The sequence below is a fragment of the Hemitrygon akajei genome, chromosome 23, assembly GCF_048418815.1.
Source record: "Hemitrygon akajei chromosome 23, sHemAka1.3, whole genome shotgun sequence".
Taxonomy (NCBI): domain Eukaryota; kingdom Metazoa; phylum Chordata; class Chondrichthyes; order Myliobatiformes; family Dasyatidae; genus Hemitrygon; species Hemitrygon akajei.
In genome coordinates, this window is record NC_133146.1 from 16,184,872 (window position 1) to 16,202,809 (window position 17,938).

The window sequence follows — 17,938 nt, forward strand, 5'->3', positions numbered from 1 at the left end:
TTCAACTTCCCCTTCCTGATGAACACAATCAATTCCTTGGTCTTACTGATATCGAGTACAAGGTTGTTGCAACACCACTCAACCAGCTGGTCTTTCTCGCTCGTGTATGCCTCCTTTTGCCATTCATAATCAAGGTCCTCACCTTCTAGGCTATCCACTCATGTTGCTGCTGCCATCAGTGCCCTGCGCCTACGCTCAGTCACCTCAACACTGAACTGATTCCACAACCTACAGACTCATTTTCAAGGTTTCTTCAACATATTCTCAGTTTTTATTTATTTACTGACTTACTGTTTGGGTTTGTTTTGTATTTGCAGTTCATTGTCTTTGCACATTGGTCAGTCTGGCACGCCCCCCCCCACCCCCCCAGGGCTGAGTGCTCAGCCCACTGCTGTTCATTCTGCTGACCCACAACTGTGCTGCAACACACAGCTCGAACCACATCATCAAGTTCGCCGATGACACGACCGTGGTGGGTCTCATCAGCAAGAACGACGAGTCAGCTTACAGAGAGGAGGTGCAGTGGCTAACGGACTGCTGCAAAGCCAACAACCTGTCTCTGAATGTGAACAAAACAAAAGAGATGGTTGTTGACTTCAGGAGGGCATGGAGCGACCACTCCCTGCTGAACATCGACGGCTCCTCAGTAGAGATTGTTAAGAGCACCAAATTTCTTGGTGTTCACCTGGCGGAGAATCTCACCTGGTCCCTCAACACCAGCTCCATAGCAAAGCAGCTCCCAGCAGCGTCTCTACTTTCTGCGAAAGCTGAGAAAAGTCCATCTCCCACCCCCCATCCTCATCACATTCTACAGGGGTTGTATTGAGAGCATCCTGAGCAGCTGCATCACTGCCTGGTTCAGAAATTGCACCATCTCGGATCGCAAGACCCTGCAACGGATAGTGAAGTCAGCTGAGAAGATCGTCGGGTCTCTCCTTCCACCATTACAGACATTTACACTACACGCTGCATCCGCAAAGCAAACAGCATTATGAAGGACCCCACGCACCCCTCATACAATCTCTTCTCCCTCCTGCTGTCTGGGAAAAGGCACCGAAGCATTCGGGCTCTCACGACCAGACTATGTAACAGTTCCTGCCCCCAAGCTATCAGACTCCTCAATACCCAGAGCCTGGACTGACACCAACTTACTGCCCTCTACTGTGCCTATTGTCTTGTTCATTATTTATTGTAACGCCTGCACTGTTTTGTGCACTTTATGCAGTCCTGGGTAGGTCTGCAGTCTAGTGTAGTTTTTATTTCTTTTTTTTTGTTTTGTTTCTACGTAGTTCAGTCTAGTTTTTGTACTGTTTCATGTAGCACCATGGTCCTGAAAAAACATTGTCTCATTTTTACTGTGTACTGTACCAGCAGTTGTGGTCGAAATAACAATAAAAAGTGACTAGACTTGACTTTCTGTGTAGTTTTTCATTGATTCTATTCTACTTCTGCAAGAAAATGAATCTCCGGGTAACATGTGGTGATATATATGTACTTTGATGTATGTACTTTGAATTTCAACAGATAATCGCATTCCCCAACATCTCCATTAACAAAATGACGAACAGGAGTAACTCACCAAGCAAGGGGACAAAACCCTTAGAGGCAAAATGCAATGAACATCACCATGTACTCTTACCCTAAAGCGGACTTTTCCATTCACAATGGTCTGTAGATAGAAGCGGTGAGGTCCCATCCAATTACCATAGACTATATCCACCATCCCGTCTCTGTTAAAGTCTGCCAGGGCCAGTCCACGACCATGTTGGTGAGGATCATCAATTCCTGAAAGGCAAGAGGACACATTCTTTTATACATGGGATCACCCATCTTCTGTAATACTGTGGGTTCATGGTTTATAGTGGTGTGTAGACCGAGTGACTACTACAAATGACACTCTATTGTGACTCCACATCCTTCAGATGGGTTGACTTCCAACTGCCTCTTCAGTTCAGGGGCAGGTAGGGACAGACAATAAATATTGGCATCACCAGTGGTATCTGAAACTTGTACATGAATTATCTCTGCAAATTTGACCCTGAGCCCTTGGTCGCCTGTTTGTTAATTCTTCATTCCTTTCCTCTCTGACCTCCCCATCCTCAGCCTCCTCACTGTTCCCACAAAGCTCAACACAAACTCAAAGAATGGCGTCTCACTTTTTGACTGAGCACGTCACAGCCTTTCAGGCTCAATACTGGATTCAATAACTTAAGACATTTCTAACATTTTTAAAGATTAGCTTTACTTGTCACAAGTACATCAAAACATACGGTGAAATACGTCTTCTGCATCAATGACCAACACAGTCCAAGGATGTGCTGGGGATAGCCCGGAAGTATCGACATGCTTCCAGAGCCTGCAAAGCGTTCTTACAACTTACTAACATTAACACGCTAAATGCTGCAGGTCAAGCAGCATCTATAGACCCTTCACAGGACTGGAAAGGAAGGAGAAGCCAGAATGAGAAAGGAAGGGAGGGAACGGAGTACAAGCTAGAAGCTGGGAGGTGATGTGGCAAAGATAAAGGGCTGAAGGAAAAGGAACCCGACAGGAGAGGAGAGTCGAGAAAGGGAAGGAGGAGGTGATAGGTAGCTGAGGAGAAGATAAGTGGTAAGAGGGGAGTTAGAGTGGGGAAATGAAGAAGGGGGAAGGAGAGTAGGAAAAAATAACTGGAAGATGGAGAAATCGATATTCATGTCATCAGGTTGGAAGCTACCCAGACGGAATATGAGGTGTTCCTCCTCCACCCTGAGAGTGATCTCATCATGGCTGTGGAGGAGGCCATGGACTGACCTCATGCAATGGAACGGGGATTGGAATTAAAATGGTAGGCCTTTGGGAAATCCTGCTTTATGCAGAAGGAGCAAAGGTGCTCGGCAAACTCCGATCTCTGTCGGGTTTCAACAGGAGCAGTGGATACAATAGGCGACCCCAATAGACTTGGAGGCAAAGAGTTGCTTCACCTGGAAGGACCGTCTGGGGCCCCAGATGGAGGTGAGGGAGGAGGTGAATGCGCAGCTGTAGCATTTCTTCCACTTGCAGGGATAAGTGCTAGGAGGAAGATTTGTCGAGGGGGACAAATGGACAACGGAATCATGGAGGGAAAAATCCCTGCAGAAAATGGAGAGTGGGAGGGTGGAGATAAAGATGTGTTATATGTTTATAATTTCCATAGATGCTGCCTGAACAGTTGTGTTTCTCCAGCATTTTGTGTGTGGCTCTGGATTTCCAGCATCTACAGACTCTCTTGAGTTTATAACCCTAGCTTGCACGTCTTTGGAATTTGGGAGGAAAGGCACACACTCTCAAGGGGAGAACAGGTTCAAAGGCAACATTTAAGAGACGTTTGGATACGCACATGGATGGGAGGGGTAGAGGCAAGAGATTTAAAACGGACATAATTTCTTCATGCAAAGGGTGCTATGTGTTTGGAATGAGCTGCCAGAAATAGTGGTTGAGAATAAGAGGTTGAAATAAGAGGTTCAGAGGGCTATGGGCCTAATATTAGCAGATGGGACCAGCTCTTTGGTAATATGGCCAGCTTGGGCCAAAGGGCCTGTTTCCATGCCAAATGACTCTACAAGTAGGAAAGATCTTCGGCTGTGAGGTTTGGAACAGCTTGGGCGAAAGTTTGCAAAGAAGAACCACACAGGGGACAATCTCCAGATTACTTCACAAACCATGTGCACATTGGATAAGGGGAAATAAGATCAGAGAGGTAAGCACAAGAAATCCTACAGATGTTGGAAACCCAGAGCAGCACACATCACCTCAAGATTCTCAATCCTATCCCGAATGCTTCGCAATTAACCAACTCAATCCTATCCCGAATGCTTCTCATCTGCTCTGATTGATTGTGGACCAGAGGTTCCCAGCAGTTAGTGGAGATGTCATGTTCCTTCAAGGCTTGGCGAGGTTCTGAAGTAGGAAACGCACAGGCAGTCTGCACACCTTCGGTTCTCATGAGGAGCAAGCTGATAACTTTGTGACAACATGGAGTGGGAACTAGCATTAGGCTAATTGAGGAGGTCTGCAGATGCTGGAAATCCAAAGCAACACACACAAAATGCCGGAGGAACTCAGCAGGTCGGGCAGCAGCTATGGAAATGAATAAGCAGTCGACGTTTCAGGCTGAGACTCTTCAGGAATTCTTTTGTACACAAAACATTGCAGGAAGCCAGTAGGTTAGGCAGCATCTATGGAGGGGAATAAACAGTCGATGCTTTGGGCTGAGACCTTTCATCATTGTGGAAGAAATGCCCCTAGCACTGAGGAAGGATGGACCTGTTCTATTGGAATAGGCTGCATTCAACCATCTGAGACCAGTGTCCTAGAAAATGACTTACATAGGGAAGTGAAAAAGACCTTTCCACAATTGGGGAGGGTTCAAGAAATGAAGGAGCACTGGTACAGGGTGGTGAAGAGAGGAACGAAAATCAGAGATAGAAATAGCAGAAGAGATAAGCAAAACTGCAGCAGAAATTGTAAAGGGACCACTTAACAACTGTAAAAAGCTTAAGGCTCTTTATTCTGAACGCACACAGCATTTGTAACCAGATGAGTTGCCAGCACAAACAGAACTAAATGAATCTGATTCAAGAGCCATTACAGCGACAGATTTCACATTCAGATTCATTTATCATGCATACATTGAAACATACACTGAAATGCGTCATTTGTGTTAACAATCGACACAATCAGGGATGTGCTGGGGGCAGCCCGCATGTGTCACCAGACATCGGGTGGTAACATAGCATGCCCAGAGCGCTTGGCAGAATAAACACTGAACTTCACAAAGCAGAATGTACAAAGTGACAGAGCAACAACAGTGAAACAGGCTTCATCCCTCCCTCCCACTCACCCACACAGTCCCCTAACCCTAGGGCAGGCCGTCTTCAGCCTCCGATCTCCAATGGACTCAAACTCGCAGAATATTGGGCCTTCGACTTCCCCATCTGAGGTGCAGGGACTCACTGACATGGGGCTCCAACGATTGGAGCTTGACGTCTGATCATCCTCCAGGCTTCATGGCTACAGGGTGACGAGGACTGGTATCTCAACATTCCCCGTTAGTTGATGTTTCAAAATAAGTAAAAAGGGCAGAGGGGGGTGCAGAAGAAGATGGTACCGGGGCAGCTTCAGACGGTTCACAAAACTGTTTCTTTCACTTCATATGCGTCTTCTTTTTCTTTCAGAAGCTGTTGGAGCCTGTGATCTACATTTTGGTGGTGTGTCTTCGGCCCGATTGAGCCATCTAATGCTTTGCTGTCTCCGAGGGTGTTTCCATGAGGCGTGTAGCCTCAAGGCCAAGAAGCCTGGAGACAGGACGTGAACCCACCGCTTCACGCAGATCATGCCGATTAAAGCACCGAGGAGAATTACAATCATCGAGGCAAGTGCAGAAGGCGAGCGAGTGTTCAGTGCCCTCTACCGGCCTCTCATTTGCTGCTGCCAGAAGAAGATGTCTGCGTGCGATGGTCTCTCGCTTGCAGCTGCTAAGGGAAGGTACCTGTGTTCTAATGCTCTCTCTCTCTCTCTCTCTCTCTCTCTCCATTGATGCTGGAGTCTTGGGTCTTGGGCAAGGTTTATTTGCCACGATTTGTGAATTGGATTGGACTCTGTAGTCCTCATTATAATTTTCCCTGGTTTCCGGTCACTCCTTTTGGATTGGGGCGGCCTGTGGGAAATGAACACTGAACTAAACTGAACATAACCTGACTCTTTTGTTTTTGTGTTTTTTCACTTGCTTTTTTTTTAATCCCGTTTGCGTGATTTTTTTGATCCTGGGGGTGTGGGTGGGGGTTGATGTTTTTCTTTGAACGAGTTCCATGGTTTTCTTCGTTTCGTAGCTGTCTGTGGGGAGGATGAATCTCACGGTTGTGTTACGCATACAGGCTTAGGTAATAAATGTACTTTGAAACTGTGTAATGTTGATAATCAATCATGGTATTGGTGTAATGGGAAGGAGTGATACAGATTAAACTCAAGTTCGTTTCCTGTCGTCAGCATATATACACGGGGTATAAATGCCACGACCGTTAGCTCTTTGTAGCAGCAGCACAGAATGTTACAAGATGAGGACAAACAACATATATATAATTAACATAATACATAATTAATATAATTAACATAAATTATACATAGTGCCAAATAAGCAACAAAACAAAAACTATGACACAAGCCCAAGATTGAGCGAGAGTGGGAGAAAAGTATATCACTTGAGGTAGTGTTGGGGTTTGTCAGGTTGGTTCAAGAACCTGACAGTGGGGGAGAAGCTGTTGTTAAACCTCGAGGCGTGAGTCTTAAGGCTCCTGTACCTCTTGGCTGTTAGCAGCATTGACATGGCCCAGACGGTGCAGGATCCTGATGAAGAGACTGAGATTGTGATGAAGAATTGGATTGGGTGGAGGAAGGAACAGGAAGGGAGAAAAGAACACAGGTAGGAGTGGTCTATAGACTGCCAAATGTTACCTTACTGAACATGTATCAAAAAGTGAGCTGCCATTATTGTGGAGACTTACACACACAAAATGTCAGAGGAACTCAGCACATCAGGCAGCATCCATGAACAAGAATAAACTGTCAATGATTTTGGTTGAAACCCTTCACCAGGACTGGAGACATTGCTTGATCTATCACAATAGATCTGCTGCATCAGTGGGAGGAACCGTCCTCCTTTAGGGCAGTATGGTAGCATAATGGTTAGCACAATGCTTTACAGGCCAGCCATCTGGGTTCAATTCCCAATACTGTCTGTAAAAAGTTTGTACATTCCTCTCGTGACCACACTGGTTTGGTCCACATACTCGGGTTTCCACCAGCATTCTAAAGATGTACATTACGGTTTAGTGGGTTAATTTGTCACTTTGGTGTAATTGAGCAGCGCAGGCACGTTGGGCCAGAGGGCCGGATTGTAAAAGTAAAGAACAGTACAGTATGGGGATAGATCCTGCAGCCCATAATGGCTGTGCCAAACATGATGGCAAAGTAAGTCAGTTCCTTCTGCCTGTACGTGGTCCATATACCTCCCCATCCCTGCATACTATGTGCCTTTCAAAAACTGATCAAACTCAGATATTGTATTTGCTGTCTGTCCTGGTAGCACAATGGTTTTCAGTTCACTGTATGTTTCAGTTCAGATGTATGTGACAAATACAATTAACTTTTGTCTTTGCTTCCACCAATTACCACTCTCCGTATTAAAAACTTACCCTGCACACCTCGTTTAAATGTTTCTTCTCTCACTTAAAATGCAGGCCCTCTAGCGACCAGGGACATTGAAAACCAATGAGCAGGTGAAGGTATTCATTAAAAATGATAAAACATCCTCAGTTAGAGGAGGTTGGCTTTTACAGAGAAATGTTAACTCCTAGGAAAAGAGATCCAAAGCATATAATGGTTAAATGCAAGAGAGCAAAGGGAATCAACAACCTCTCGTGACAAGAGGTCAAGAAGGCATTTTCATTCGGATATTAAGCTGCCAAGTATGAGTATGAGTGCTGGTGCATATCACAAGTCCTGGTTATGCAACCACTGATGCCAGACAGACAATCTCTGAACAGTATTGATAATGGATGAGGTCTCCTCTCTTGTAAAGACACTGCCCAGAAGAAGGCAATGGCAAACCACTTCTGTAGAAAAATCTACCAAGAACAACCACGATCACGGTCAAGACCATGGTGATTCATCTCATACAGCATGGTACATAACAAACGAACAAACAAACTCTGGGGAAAAGATTCTGTCTATTCCAACTACTCCTCTCATAATTATTGGAATCTACATCAAATCTTCACTCAGCATACACAGAGAAAGAAATTCCAAGTTTGTTCAACCTTATGGCTATTAGTTGCAATGTAGGTAACATCCTGGTGAATCTCTCCTGCACCCTCTCCAAAGCCTCCACATCTTTTCTGTATTGGGATGACCAGACCTACACACAATACTCCGAGTGCAACACACACAAAATGCTGGAGTAACTCAGATGGTGAGGCAGCATTAATGGAGAGGAATAAATAGTCGACACTTCAGGATGAGGCCCTTCATCAGGACTGGAAATGAAGGTGAAAGAAGCTAGAATAAGAAGATAGAAGACTCCAAGTGTAATCCTAACCAAAGCTTTATACAGCTTCAAGTATGGCCTATCTATGTTTTATGTAGCTGCATAATTCTATATATCTCAGTATTATATAACATCCTGGTGAATCTTATCTACCAAATTTATCATTATAGATTATACATTCCTCATAACTTAATATACCTGCGTTGGCGCGTGGCCAAGTGGTTAAGGCGTTCGTCTAGTTATCTGAAGGTCGCTAGTTCAAGCCTTGGCTGAGGCTGCGTGTGTGTCCCTGAGCAAAGCACTTAACCACACATTGCTCTGCGACGACAACGGTGCCAAGCTGTATGGGTCCTAATGCCCTTCCCTTGGTCAACATCGGTGGCGTGGAGAGGGGAGACTTGCAGCTTGGACAACTGCTGGTCTTCCATATAAAAAAACCTTGCTCAGGCTTGTGCCCTGGAAACTTTCCAAGATGCAAATCCATGGTCTATCGAGACTAACGGAGGCCTACACTATATACCTGAATCATGTCCCATCTTAACCTCCTTCACTGCAGCCCAGACTCTCCGGTCTGAATGAAGCAGGGGTCCCTGAAATGGCTGACCCATGATCTGGATAATACAGAGCCAATATGGAGTCGAGCGCTGGGAAACCTTGAGCTGGGGCCCCATCTCCAATTGATGCATTTCTTATCTTTCCTGAAGTTACATTTCAGGAATCTAAGCTGGGTAGCTGATGCACCATCAATAACTCTCTCTCTGAGACGTAAAGGCGAGATATCGGCTTTTATTGACTGGAAGAAGGAACAAGCAGTGGTTGACCACCATACTACATCCTGGAGACAGAGAGGCCGGGCTCAGACCTCAATCGCCTTTATACCGGGGTCTGTGGGAGGAGCCACAGGAGCTGTCAGCAGGGGTCTGTGGGAGGAGCCACAGGAGCAGTCAGCAGGGGTCAGTGGGAGGAGCCACAGGAGCAGTCAGCAGGGGGTCTGTGGGAGGAGCCACAGGAGCAGTCAGCAGGGGGTCTGTGGGAGGAGCCACAGGAGCAGTCAGCAGGGGGTCTGTGGGAGGGGCCACAGGAGCAGTCAGCAGGGGGCGTGTCCAGACAGGTATATGTAGTTCACCACAGTAGCTTAACAAACCGCAATGTATCTGAGTATTAACAGGCTTCCCCCTCCACCTCCCCCCATGAAGACTTACTACATATTTCATGCTTGCACAGTGGGTAACCGGAACAAAGCAGAATATATTAAAGAAGAATTACAAGTAGCAAACATAGCTTTAAGACAGCAAGACAGAGAAAGCAAAGCCACTACAGAGGCTTCCAAACTAGCCCCGGGCTCTTTGTTCACAGCTCTGTCACTGCGATCGCTTGAATTCCACTTCAGAGGAGAAACTATTTAAGATTCAAGATTAGATTTATTAGGGACATGAACATCAAAACATACAGTGAAACAGATCATTTGTGTTAACAACCAACATGGTCCCAAGGGTGTGCTGGGGAAGCCCACAAGGGTGCCAACATGACATGCCCAGGGAGCTAACACACAAGACAGACACAACAATTGCATCACAAACCCCTTCTTACCCCCTCACCTCTCCCCCCTCCAACCACCAGATCGGGACACCCGAACCATACAGAGAGACCCAGAACTCATGCACGGAATCTTGCGGATCTGTTACTCTACATATAACCCATTTAAGCCTCTCAATTAGACTCCAGTCTGTAATGAACTCCCATGAATCTACATAATGCCTCCAAATCCCTGGATTAGATCTCAGTTTGTAGCACACTAATAAGGATTTGTTATTGTATACAAACCCCAAATCCTCTCAATTAGATCCCTGCCAGTAGCTCACTCACAAGTAACTGTTATTCTATATTTAAACACACTCAAACCATTGAAAAGATTCCAGTTTGTAACTCACTCCTGGGGATCTGTTATTCTACATAAAAATACCCTAACACATAATTAGATTCCAGCCTGCAACTCACTCCCAGGGATCATTTATTTTATATTTAAGCCTTCTTTACATCTTGGTTGGATTCTGATCTGCAACTTTCTCATGGGGAGGTATTAATCTGTGTATAAATATTGGAACAATGAGGTTGGATTCTCGGCTGCAATTCATTTCTGGTCACAGTTACTGCCCTGGGGGGAGCGGTGATGCCTGAAGGATTGGAGAGTGGTCCGTTTTCCTTCCTGCTAGTTATGTTGGAACTCCTCTGTATTATTGTCCGAGAGGACTGATGGCGTCAGACGTTGAGAAAGGAGCAATTTAATGAGGCGGTGAGGAGACTGCACTGGGGACAGAGAGTACAGAGCTGTACAGTATGGGAACAGGCCCCAAGGCACAAAATATCTGCACCAAATGTGATGCCGAATTAAACTAAACGCTTTCTGTCTGCACCTGATGCATAACCCTCTGTTTCCCTGCATATTCAAACACACAGGAATGCAAGAAGCTGCAAAAAGTAATTGACTCAGCCCAGTACATCTTGGGCCCATCACTCCCCACCATCGGTAGTGCTTACGGGAAGCACTGCCTCAGGAAGGCAATATCCATCATTAACGATCCCCACCGACCAGTCCACGGCATCTTCTCACAGCTACCATCAGGCAGGAGGCACAGAAGCCCGACGTCCCACACCACCACGTTCAGGAACAGCTACTTCCTTCAGCTAGTTGGTGCTCGAACAAGCAGGCAAAACCCTAATCACTACAGCTTGCCAACGCTATGACCACTTTGCGATACAATGGACATTTCCTTGTGTTCTTCTTTGTAAAAATTGTGTATGACGTACTATTTCCTTGCGAACACTGCTCTTCTGGTGAGACGTGCCTGTGACGTCGCTACAAGTTTTTTTCATTGCACCCACGCACACGTGTATTTGTGCACAAAACAATAAACTTGACTTTGACTCTAATGTTTATGCATTCATCTAACAACTTCTTAAACATCACTGCTGTTTCAGCTTCCACCGTCACTCCAGCGTCCGCCATTCTGTGTAAGAACCTGTCCCACATCTCCCCTTTAAACTTTCCCCCTCTCACCATCAACGCACGTCCTATTGTAAAGCTTCTCTTAAGGATTAGCTCTATTTATCACATGTTCATCAAAACACGCAGTGAAATGTGCTGTTTGCATCAACGACCAACACAGACCAAGATGTGCTGGGGGCAGCCTGCAAGTGTTGACATGCTTCCAGTGCCAACACAGCGTGTCCGCTATTTACTGACTCTGATCTGCGGGATGCGGGAGGAACCAGAGGAAATCCACGTGGTCACCGGGAGAGCATATAAACTCCTTGCAGACAGTGGTGAATTGAACCCCAAACTTACAGTGGATAATAATAGGCGTCCGTTAGTCTCGAGAGACCATGGATCGGCGCCTGGAGTTTCCAGGTCACAGGCCTGGGCAGGGTTGTATGGGAGACCGGCAGTTGCCCAAGCTGCAGGCCTTCCCCTCTCCACGCCACCGATGTTGTCCAAGGGAAGGGCACTTGGACCATGTTGCTTGGCACCGGTGTCGTCGCAGAGCAATGTGTGGTTAAGTGCCTTGCTCAAGGACACAACACACTCCCTCAGCTGAGGCTTGAACCAGTGACCCTCAGATCACTCGATCGATGCCTTACCCACTAGGCCACGCACCCGCATGATACACTAGCCACTATGTTACTGTTTTTGACATTTTCACTCTGGGAGAAAGACTCTGACTGTCGACCCTATCTACACTCTCATAATTTTATAACCTTCTATCTACTTATCTACTTATCTCTTATCTACTTCTGTCTATAGCTTATACTGAGGAGACTTTCCCTCTTTCATGGAAGAGTTATCCTTGATTTCCATGATGGACTATAGAGTATTTGGGCCCTGTAGCCTACACACTTCAGATAGTCAGAGATGAGGATGGACTTGGACGTCAGGGTATTGGCCCAGAGAGAGTACTGATTTAATGGCTCTGAAGGGGAATAGACTTCTGGAGCCACCAGTGTCTCAGTTGTCACAGTCACAGCCGTTATGGAGTGGGATTTACTGATTCCCATCATCCCAGCATGATGAAATGCCTCCTCAGGAACACTCCCCTGGGGAATGGGGACATGCTAATGTCAACACTGGAGCCCATCACCAAACTAAATCGCTTCCCTGATGAAAGGTCCAGGCTCAAAATGTCAACTGTTCATTTCCCTCATCTGGATGCTGCCTGACTGACTCACCGAGTTCCTCGAGCATTTTGTGTATGGTTGCTCCAGGTTTCCAGCACCCATAGTCTCTCTTGTGTGTACCAATTTAACATGTCTCGTGTGCATCAGACTATTGTACAGTCCCCTAGTACAACAAACATGGACCCTAGACCTCATAATCTACCTCATTATGGACTTGTTGGTCATTATTTACCTGCACTGCACCTGCTCTGTAACTAACACTTTTGTTCTAGTTCAAGTTCAATTGATATTCATGCATACATGAATACCCAGGAATACAACCAGGTGAATCATTGTCTGCATAATGTTATGCTCTTACCTTGTACAACTTTGATGCACCGAGTAATGATTTGATCTGTATGAACAAGACAAGCTTTTCACTGTATCTTGGCACATGACAATAATAAACCAATTCCAATTCCCTGACAATACAGTCCAGGCTCCCACCACTCACTGCGTGAACTCCACCCCCATAATGTCCGCAGCTGCTTAAGGTCACCGTCTCAGTTCAATACAAGAGTGTCACTTGTTGGCTGTAAGTCCCAGAAATTAATGATCTGCAAACAACACTATGGATCGAGTTAACATACAGAGAACTGTAGTGAGCTCCTGCCATGAGGTTTGTCTCCTAGTCCAGGAATCCTCCTTAAACGCTGCGTGTAGAGAATTTATTAATCTCCCTTCCTTCATCATTCTAATTACGTGCCGAGCTGTTTTTCACAGCAGGAGAAAGGGGGGGGTGGAATTAAAGACTTCTTGACCAGAATGAAAGGATATGTTCCCAGAGGTTTCAGAGATGAGGCAGCAACAGATGGCAATTAACGAAGTGTTGAAATGTGATTAAAGAGCAGGGCAGGAAGTTCATTCGGCAGCTGTGTGAAATCTCCCGTGGCTGATTGGTACATAAACCTGTCCGTCAAAGGTTGCGGCGCCTGAGAGATGATTAGCACCGGGTGGTCAATAGTCAGTACAGGAGGAGGAGGAGGAGGAGGAGGAGGAGGAAGAGGTGGAGGTGGGGGTGGGGGTCCTATCTGCATGGTGTTTTCCAACGTGTCGGAGTCCTCTGCATCGTGCCTGCTTCTCCCTGTCCTGCTGGGAATGGTCAAAGGAGGGGGCGACGAGGATGGGGAAGGGGGTGATAGTTGAAACGGGGAATGAGGGTAGAGGAAGGGGAATGTGAGTGGACGGGGTGAAGCAGCTCGGGAGAGGATGAGGGTGAGGGAGTGAAGGAGGGGGAGGGACGGGTTGATGAGGGTCAGAGAGGGTTATCAGAATGATGGGAGAGAGAATGTGATTCGGGTGAGAGGAGGTGATGAGGGAGAGAGTGGGTGGGGAGGGTGACAGAGAGGATGAGTTTGAGGGAGGGGTTAATGAGCATAAGGGGAGTTTGATGAGGGTGAGGATAATGAGGCTGAGGGAGAGGATGATGAAAGTGATGAGGGTGAGAGAAGGTGATGAGAATGAGGGAGAGTAAAAGGAAGAGGGTGAGGAAGGGGGTGGTGAGGGAGAGGGTTGATGAGTGTGAGAGAGGGGATAATGAGGAAGAGGGGTACTGAGGTTGAGAGAGGGACTGATGTGGTCGGAGGAGAGGGTGATGAGATTGTGTGTTGCTCCAGATTCCAGCGTATGCTGTCTCTTGTGTCTCCCAGGAACCAAGGGGAAACTGTACTGCTTTCTTCTTTTTTCTGTGAAGTTCGCAATCCACAGGAGGGTTGCTGGTAAGAAATCCAATTCTGTTAACACAAAAGAAAGGGAGGCACAAGAGCCTGGAATCTGCAGCAACACCCCAGATGCTGGATGGACTCAGCAGGTCAGGCATCATCTGTCGAGGAAAATGAGCAGTTGAGATTCGGGTTGTGACCCTTCACTTGAATGGAAAGGTAGGGGAGAGACGGTGGTGTAAAGGGGCAAAGGGAAGGGTTGGATCAAGCGCTGGCAGGCATTGGTGGATCTCGGTGAGGAGGGCTGGGTGATAGGCAGAAGGAGGAAGGGAGAGTAGAAATAGAGGCAGAAGCTAGGTGGAGGTGACGTAGAGCTGAAGATGGTTGACGAGGGAGGTGGGTAGCTGATTGCTCGCTGTATTAGATCAGATGTTTTAAAAGCAAATATACCAAGGTATTGGCACGAAGTCCCGTGATTAAAGCACTAAAGGAGAGTCCTCCCCCCATTTTCAGTGTTGTAGAATTCCAGCTCAGTTGTACCTTTGTCCCTGACTGATAATGTTCACAGTTCGTGCCTACATGATTTGCTCCTACAGGAGGTGTTGACTCGGGAAGGTAGAAACCATCATAAAAGATCCCCACTATCTGGGCCGTGCCATCTTCCCATGGCTACCACTGGGCAGGAGGTAGAGAAGCCTGAAATCTCACATCACCAGGTTCAAGAACAGCTACTTCACTTCAACCATCCAGTTCTTGAACCACCCGGCACAATCCCAATCAAGTCAAGTCACTTTTTATTGTCGTTTCAACCATAACTGCTGCTACAGTACACAGTAAAAACGAGACAACGTTTTTCAGGACCATGGTGTTACATGACTCAGTACAAAAACTAGACTGAACTATGTTAAAAAAAAACAACACAGAAAAAAAAAACTACACTAGACTACAGACCTACCCAGGACTGCATAAAGTGCACAAAACAGTGCAGGCATTACAATAAATAATAAACAGGCCAATAGGACAGTAAGGTGTCAGTCCAGGCTCTGGGTATTGAGGAGTCTGATGGCTTGGGGGAAGAAACTGTTACATAGTCTGGTCGTGAGAGCCCGAATGCTTCGGTGCCTTTTCCCAGATAGCAGGAGGGAGAAGAGTTTGTATGAGGGGTGCGTGGGGTCCTTCATAATGCTGTTTGCTTTGCGGATGCAGCGTGTAGTGTAAATGTCCGTAATGGCGGGAAGAGAGACCCTGATGATCTTCTCAGCTGACCTCACTATCCGCTGCAGAATTTTGCGATCCGAGGTGGTGCAATTTCCGAACCAGGCAGTGATGCAGCTGCTCAGGATGCTCTCAATACAACCCCTGTAGAATGTGATGAGGATGGGGGGTGGAAAATGGACTTTCCTCAGACTTCACAGAAAGTAGACACTGCTGGGCATTACAGTTCAGCAACACTTTACACTAAATTTGACTTGTTTTTTGTAGGATATAATTCACATTTATGTTTTTCTACAAATGCTCCTTATCTGATGCTATGCAACTGTGATGCTTTTGCAAGTAAGTTTTTCATTGTACTGGTTCTATCGTGGGCGTTTGCCTCTCCACCATCAAAGACATCTTCAAACGATGGTGCCTCAAGAAGATAGCATCCATCATTAATGACCTTCACCACCCAGGACATGCCCACTTCTCATTACTACCATCAGGGAGGAGATGCTGGAGCCTGAAGATACACACTCAACGTTTTTAGAACAGCTTCTTTCCCTCCGGTATCCGTTTACTGAACTGTTAATGAACACTACCTCACTACTTTGCTCTCTTTTTGTACTATTTATACCTTTTTATACATTTAATATTGTAACTTAGTAACTTTTATGAATTGCACTGTACTGCTGTTGCAAGGCAACTAATTTCAGTGATTCTGATTCTGACTCAACTTTTGACTTTCTCCGGTTGATTCCACCACAAGAATTCCCTGAAACCATGAGTCTACCCTTTCGGAGCTTTCACTTAATTGAGGTCATAGTGTTAGAATCAGAAAACAGAAGAGTGAGAAGACAATACCGTAGCAACTTTTCCCGATTAAAGCAGGCTAATTTCTCCATGAAGTAACAGTGAGTGGAGGATAGTTACACAAAAGTTGTGTGCGCAAAGCCAAACTCAGTCACTAGCTACACTTCTGTTTCCAGGTAAGGTGCTGAAGAACAAACAGCTGGAGGACCTGAGTGGCTGGGGTTGACCTGAGTCAACATTTTGGGTTAGGGCCCTTGATCTGCCCTGTTTCCCTCCACAGAAACTGCGTGACCCGCTGACCATTTCCACCATTTTCTGTTTTGATTTATGATTTTCAGCATCTGCAGTTTTTCGATTTTACTCCTGCCCAATTGTAACGGGTCCTTCGGTCCCTATGACTGGCAAAAATGGATCGAAGAATTCCTAGTCACAAGAGATCCTGCAGATGCCGGATATCCTGAGCAACACACAGAAAATGCTGGAGGAATTCCAAAGGGCAGCAGCATCTATGGAGGGGAATAAACAGTCGACATTTCCGGCTGAAACTCTTCATCAGGACTGACAATGTTGCCAGTTTGTATGTTGACTGGGGCGATCTTCCTCCTCCCGCTTCACATATTCTGCTTTGGAGATGAGGATATGAATGAGAGGTAACTGCTGACTCCATCCCCACCAAATGTCAACTGAACCTGAAGTTGGATAGGGGTTTAGAAATGGCATTTTCTCTGCAGTTTAATTTTCCAATGTTTATAATTATATAATAATCTGTATGCATGCTATTGTCAATGAATTTTCTAGTGGTTATAGTATAGCTGATTCTATATGTTCTAGAAGCTTCTGAGTTTTTCTGTACTTGTTCCTGGCTATTTATTAGCTTAATTGTTAGCACTGGAACGTTGTTAACTCTGGACCAAGTATGAGACGAGCACAACTTGGTCTTTTTTCCTTGTTCTTGTGCCACTTAATAAAATGGCTGTAACCATGAAGAACCTCAGGATCAATTAGACCATTTTCCTGCCTTCCCCCTGTAACCATTTGGATATGATTAATCAACCTATCAACACCTGTTTTTTTGGATGGAACCATAGCATAGTGGTTAGCTTAATGCTATTAAAGCATGAATTTTCATCGTTGTCCCAAAGACAGTTGTACATTTTCCCCATGCTTGGATAGATCTCCTCCCGGTGCACCAGCATCCACCCATTTTCCAAAAACGTGGATTAGTCAGTTAAGTGATGACACTAGTAGTCAGTTAATTGATGGCTGCTGGACATGACCAAAGGCATTGCAGAGGTTCAGATCTCTTGTACAATTGAGAGGCATGATCTAGTTGGGCCAGAAGCTCCTTTTTACTGTAGCTGCACCTCTAAATTAAATTACATCTTTTAAAAATTGAACGGCATCCACAGCTGTCTATGGCAATGAATTTCAAAGATTCACCAGCCTATGGGTAAAGAAATTCCTCATCATCTCTGCTCTAATGGGATGTCCTTATTCTGAGGCTGTGCTCTCTGGTCTTAGACTCCCCCACAATATCCATCATTCCATTTGCACAGGTGCATCACAAGGCACCTATGCTTAGCCCCCTGCTCTACTCGCTTTATACTCTACTCTACTGAGGCTAAGCACAGCTCCAATGCCATATGTAAACTTGCTGATGACACCACTGTCGTTGGCCAAAACACAGGAGGGAGATTGAAAATCTGCTGAGTGGTGCCACAACAACAACCTCTCACTCAATGTCAGCATGACCAAGGAGCTGATTATTGACTTCAGGAGGACGAAACTGGAGGTCCATGAGCCAGTTCTCATCGGGGATCAGAACTTTAAATTCCTCAGCGTTATCATTTCAGAGGATCTGTCCTGGCCCCAGCGCTATTAAGAACAAAGAACAGCAGTGCCTCTTCCTTCTTAGAAGTTCATGAAGTATTGGCATGTCATCTGTAACTTTGACAACCTTCATTCGATGTGTGCTGGAGAGTATATCGACTAG

The 17,938-nt window shown here is 45.9% G+C and overlaps 1 protein-coding gene across 1 annotated transcript in view; it reads right to left on the bottom strand.

Moving 5' to 3' along the window:
* Nucleotides 1–17,938, bottom strand: part of crtac1b (cartilage acidic protein 1b) — a 292,080-nt gene that overhangs the window by 107,839 nt on the left and 166,303 nt on the right. The window contains 1 exon segment of the mRNA XM_073027043.1: nucleotides 1,640–1,785. Coding sequence (XP_072883144.1) covers nucleotides 1,640–1,785 — 146 coding nt within the window.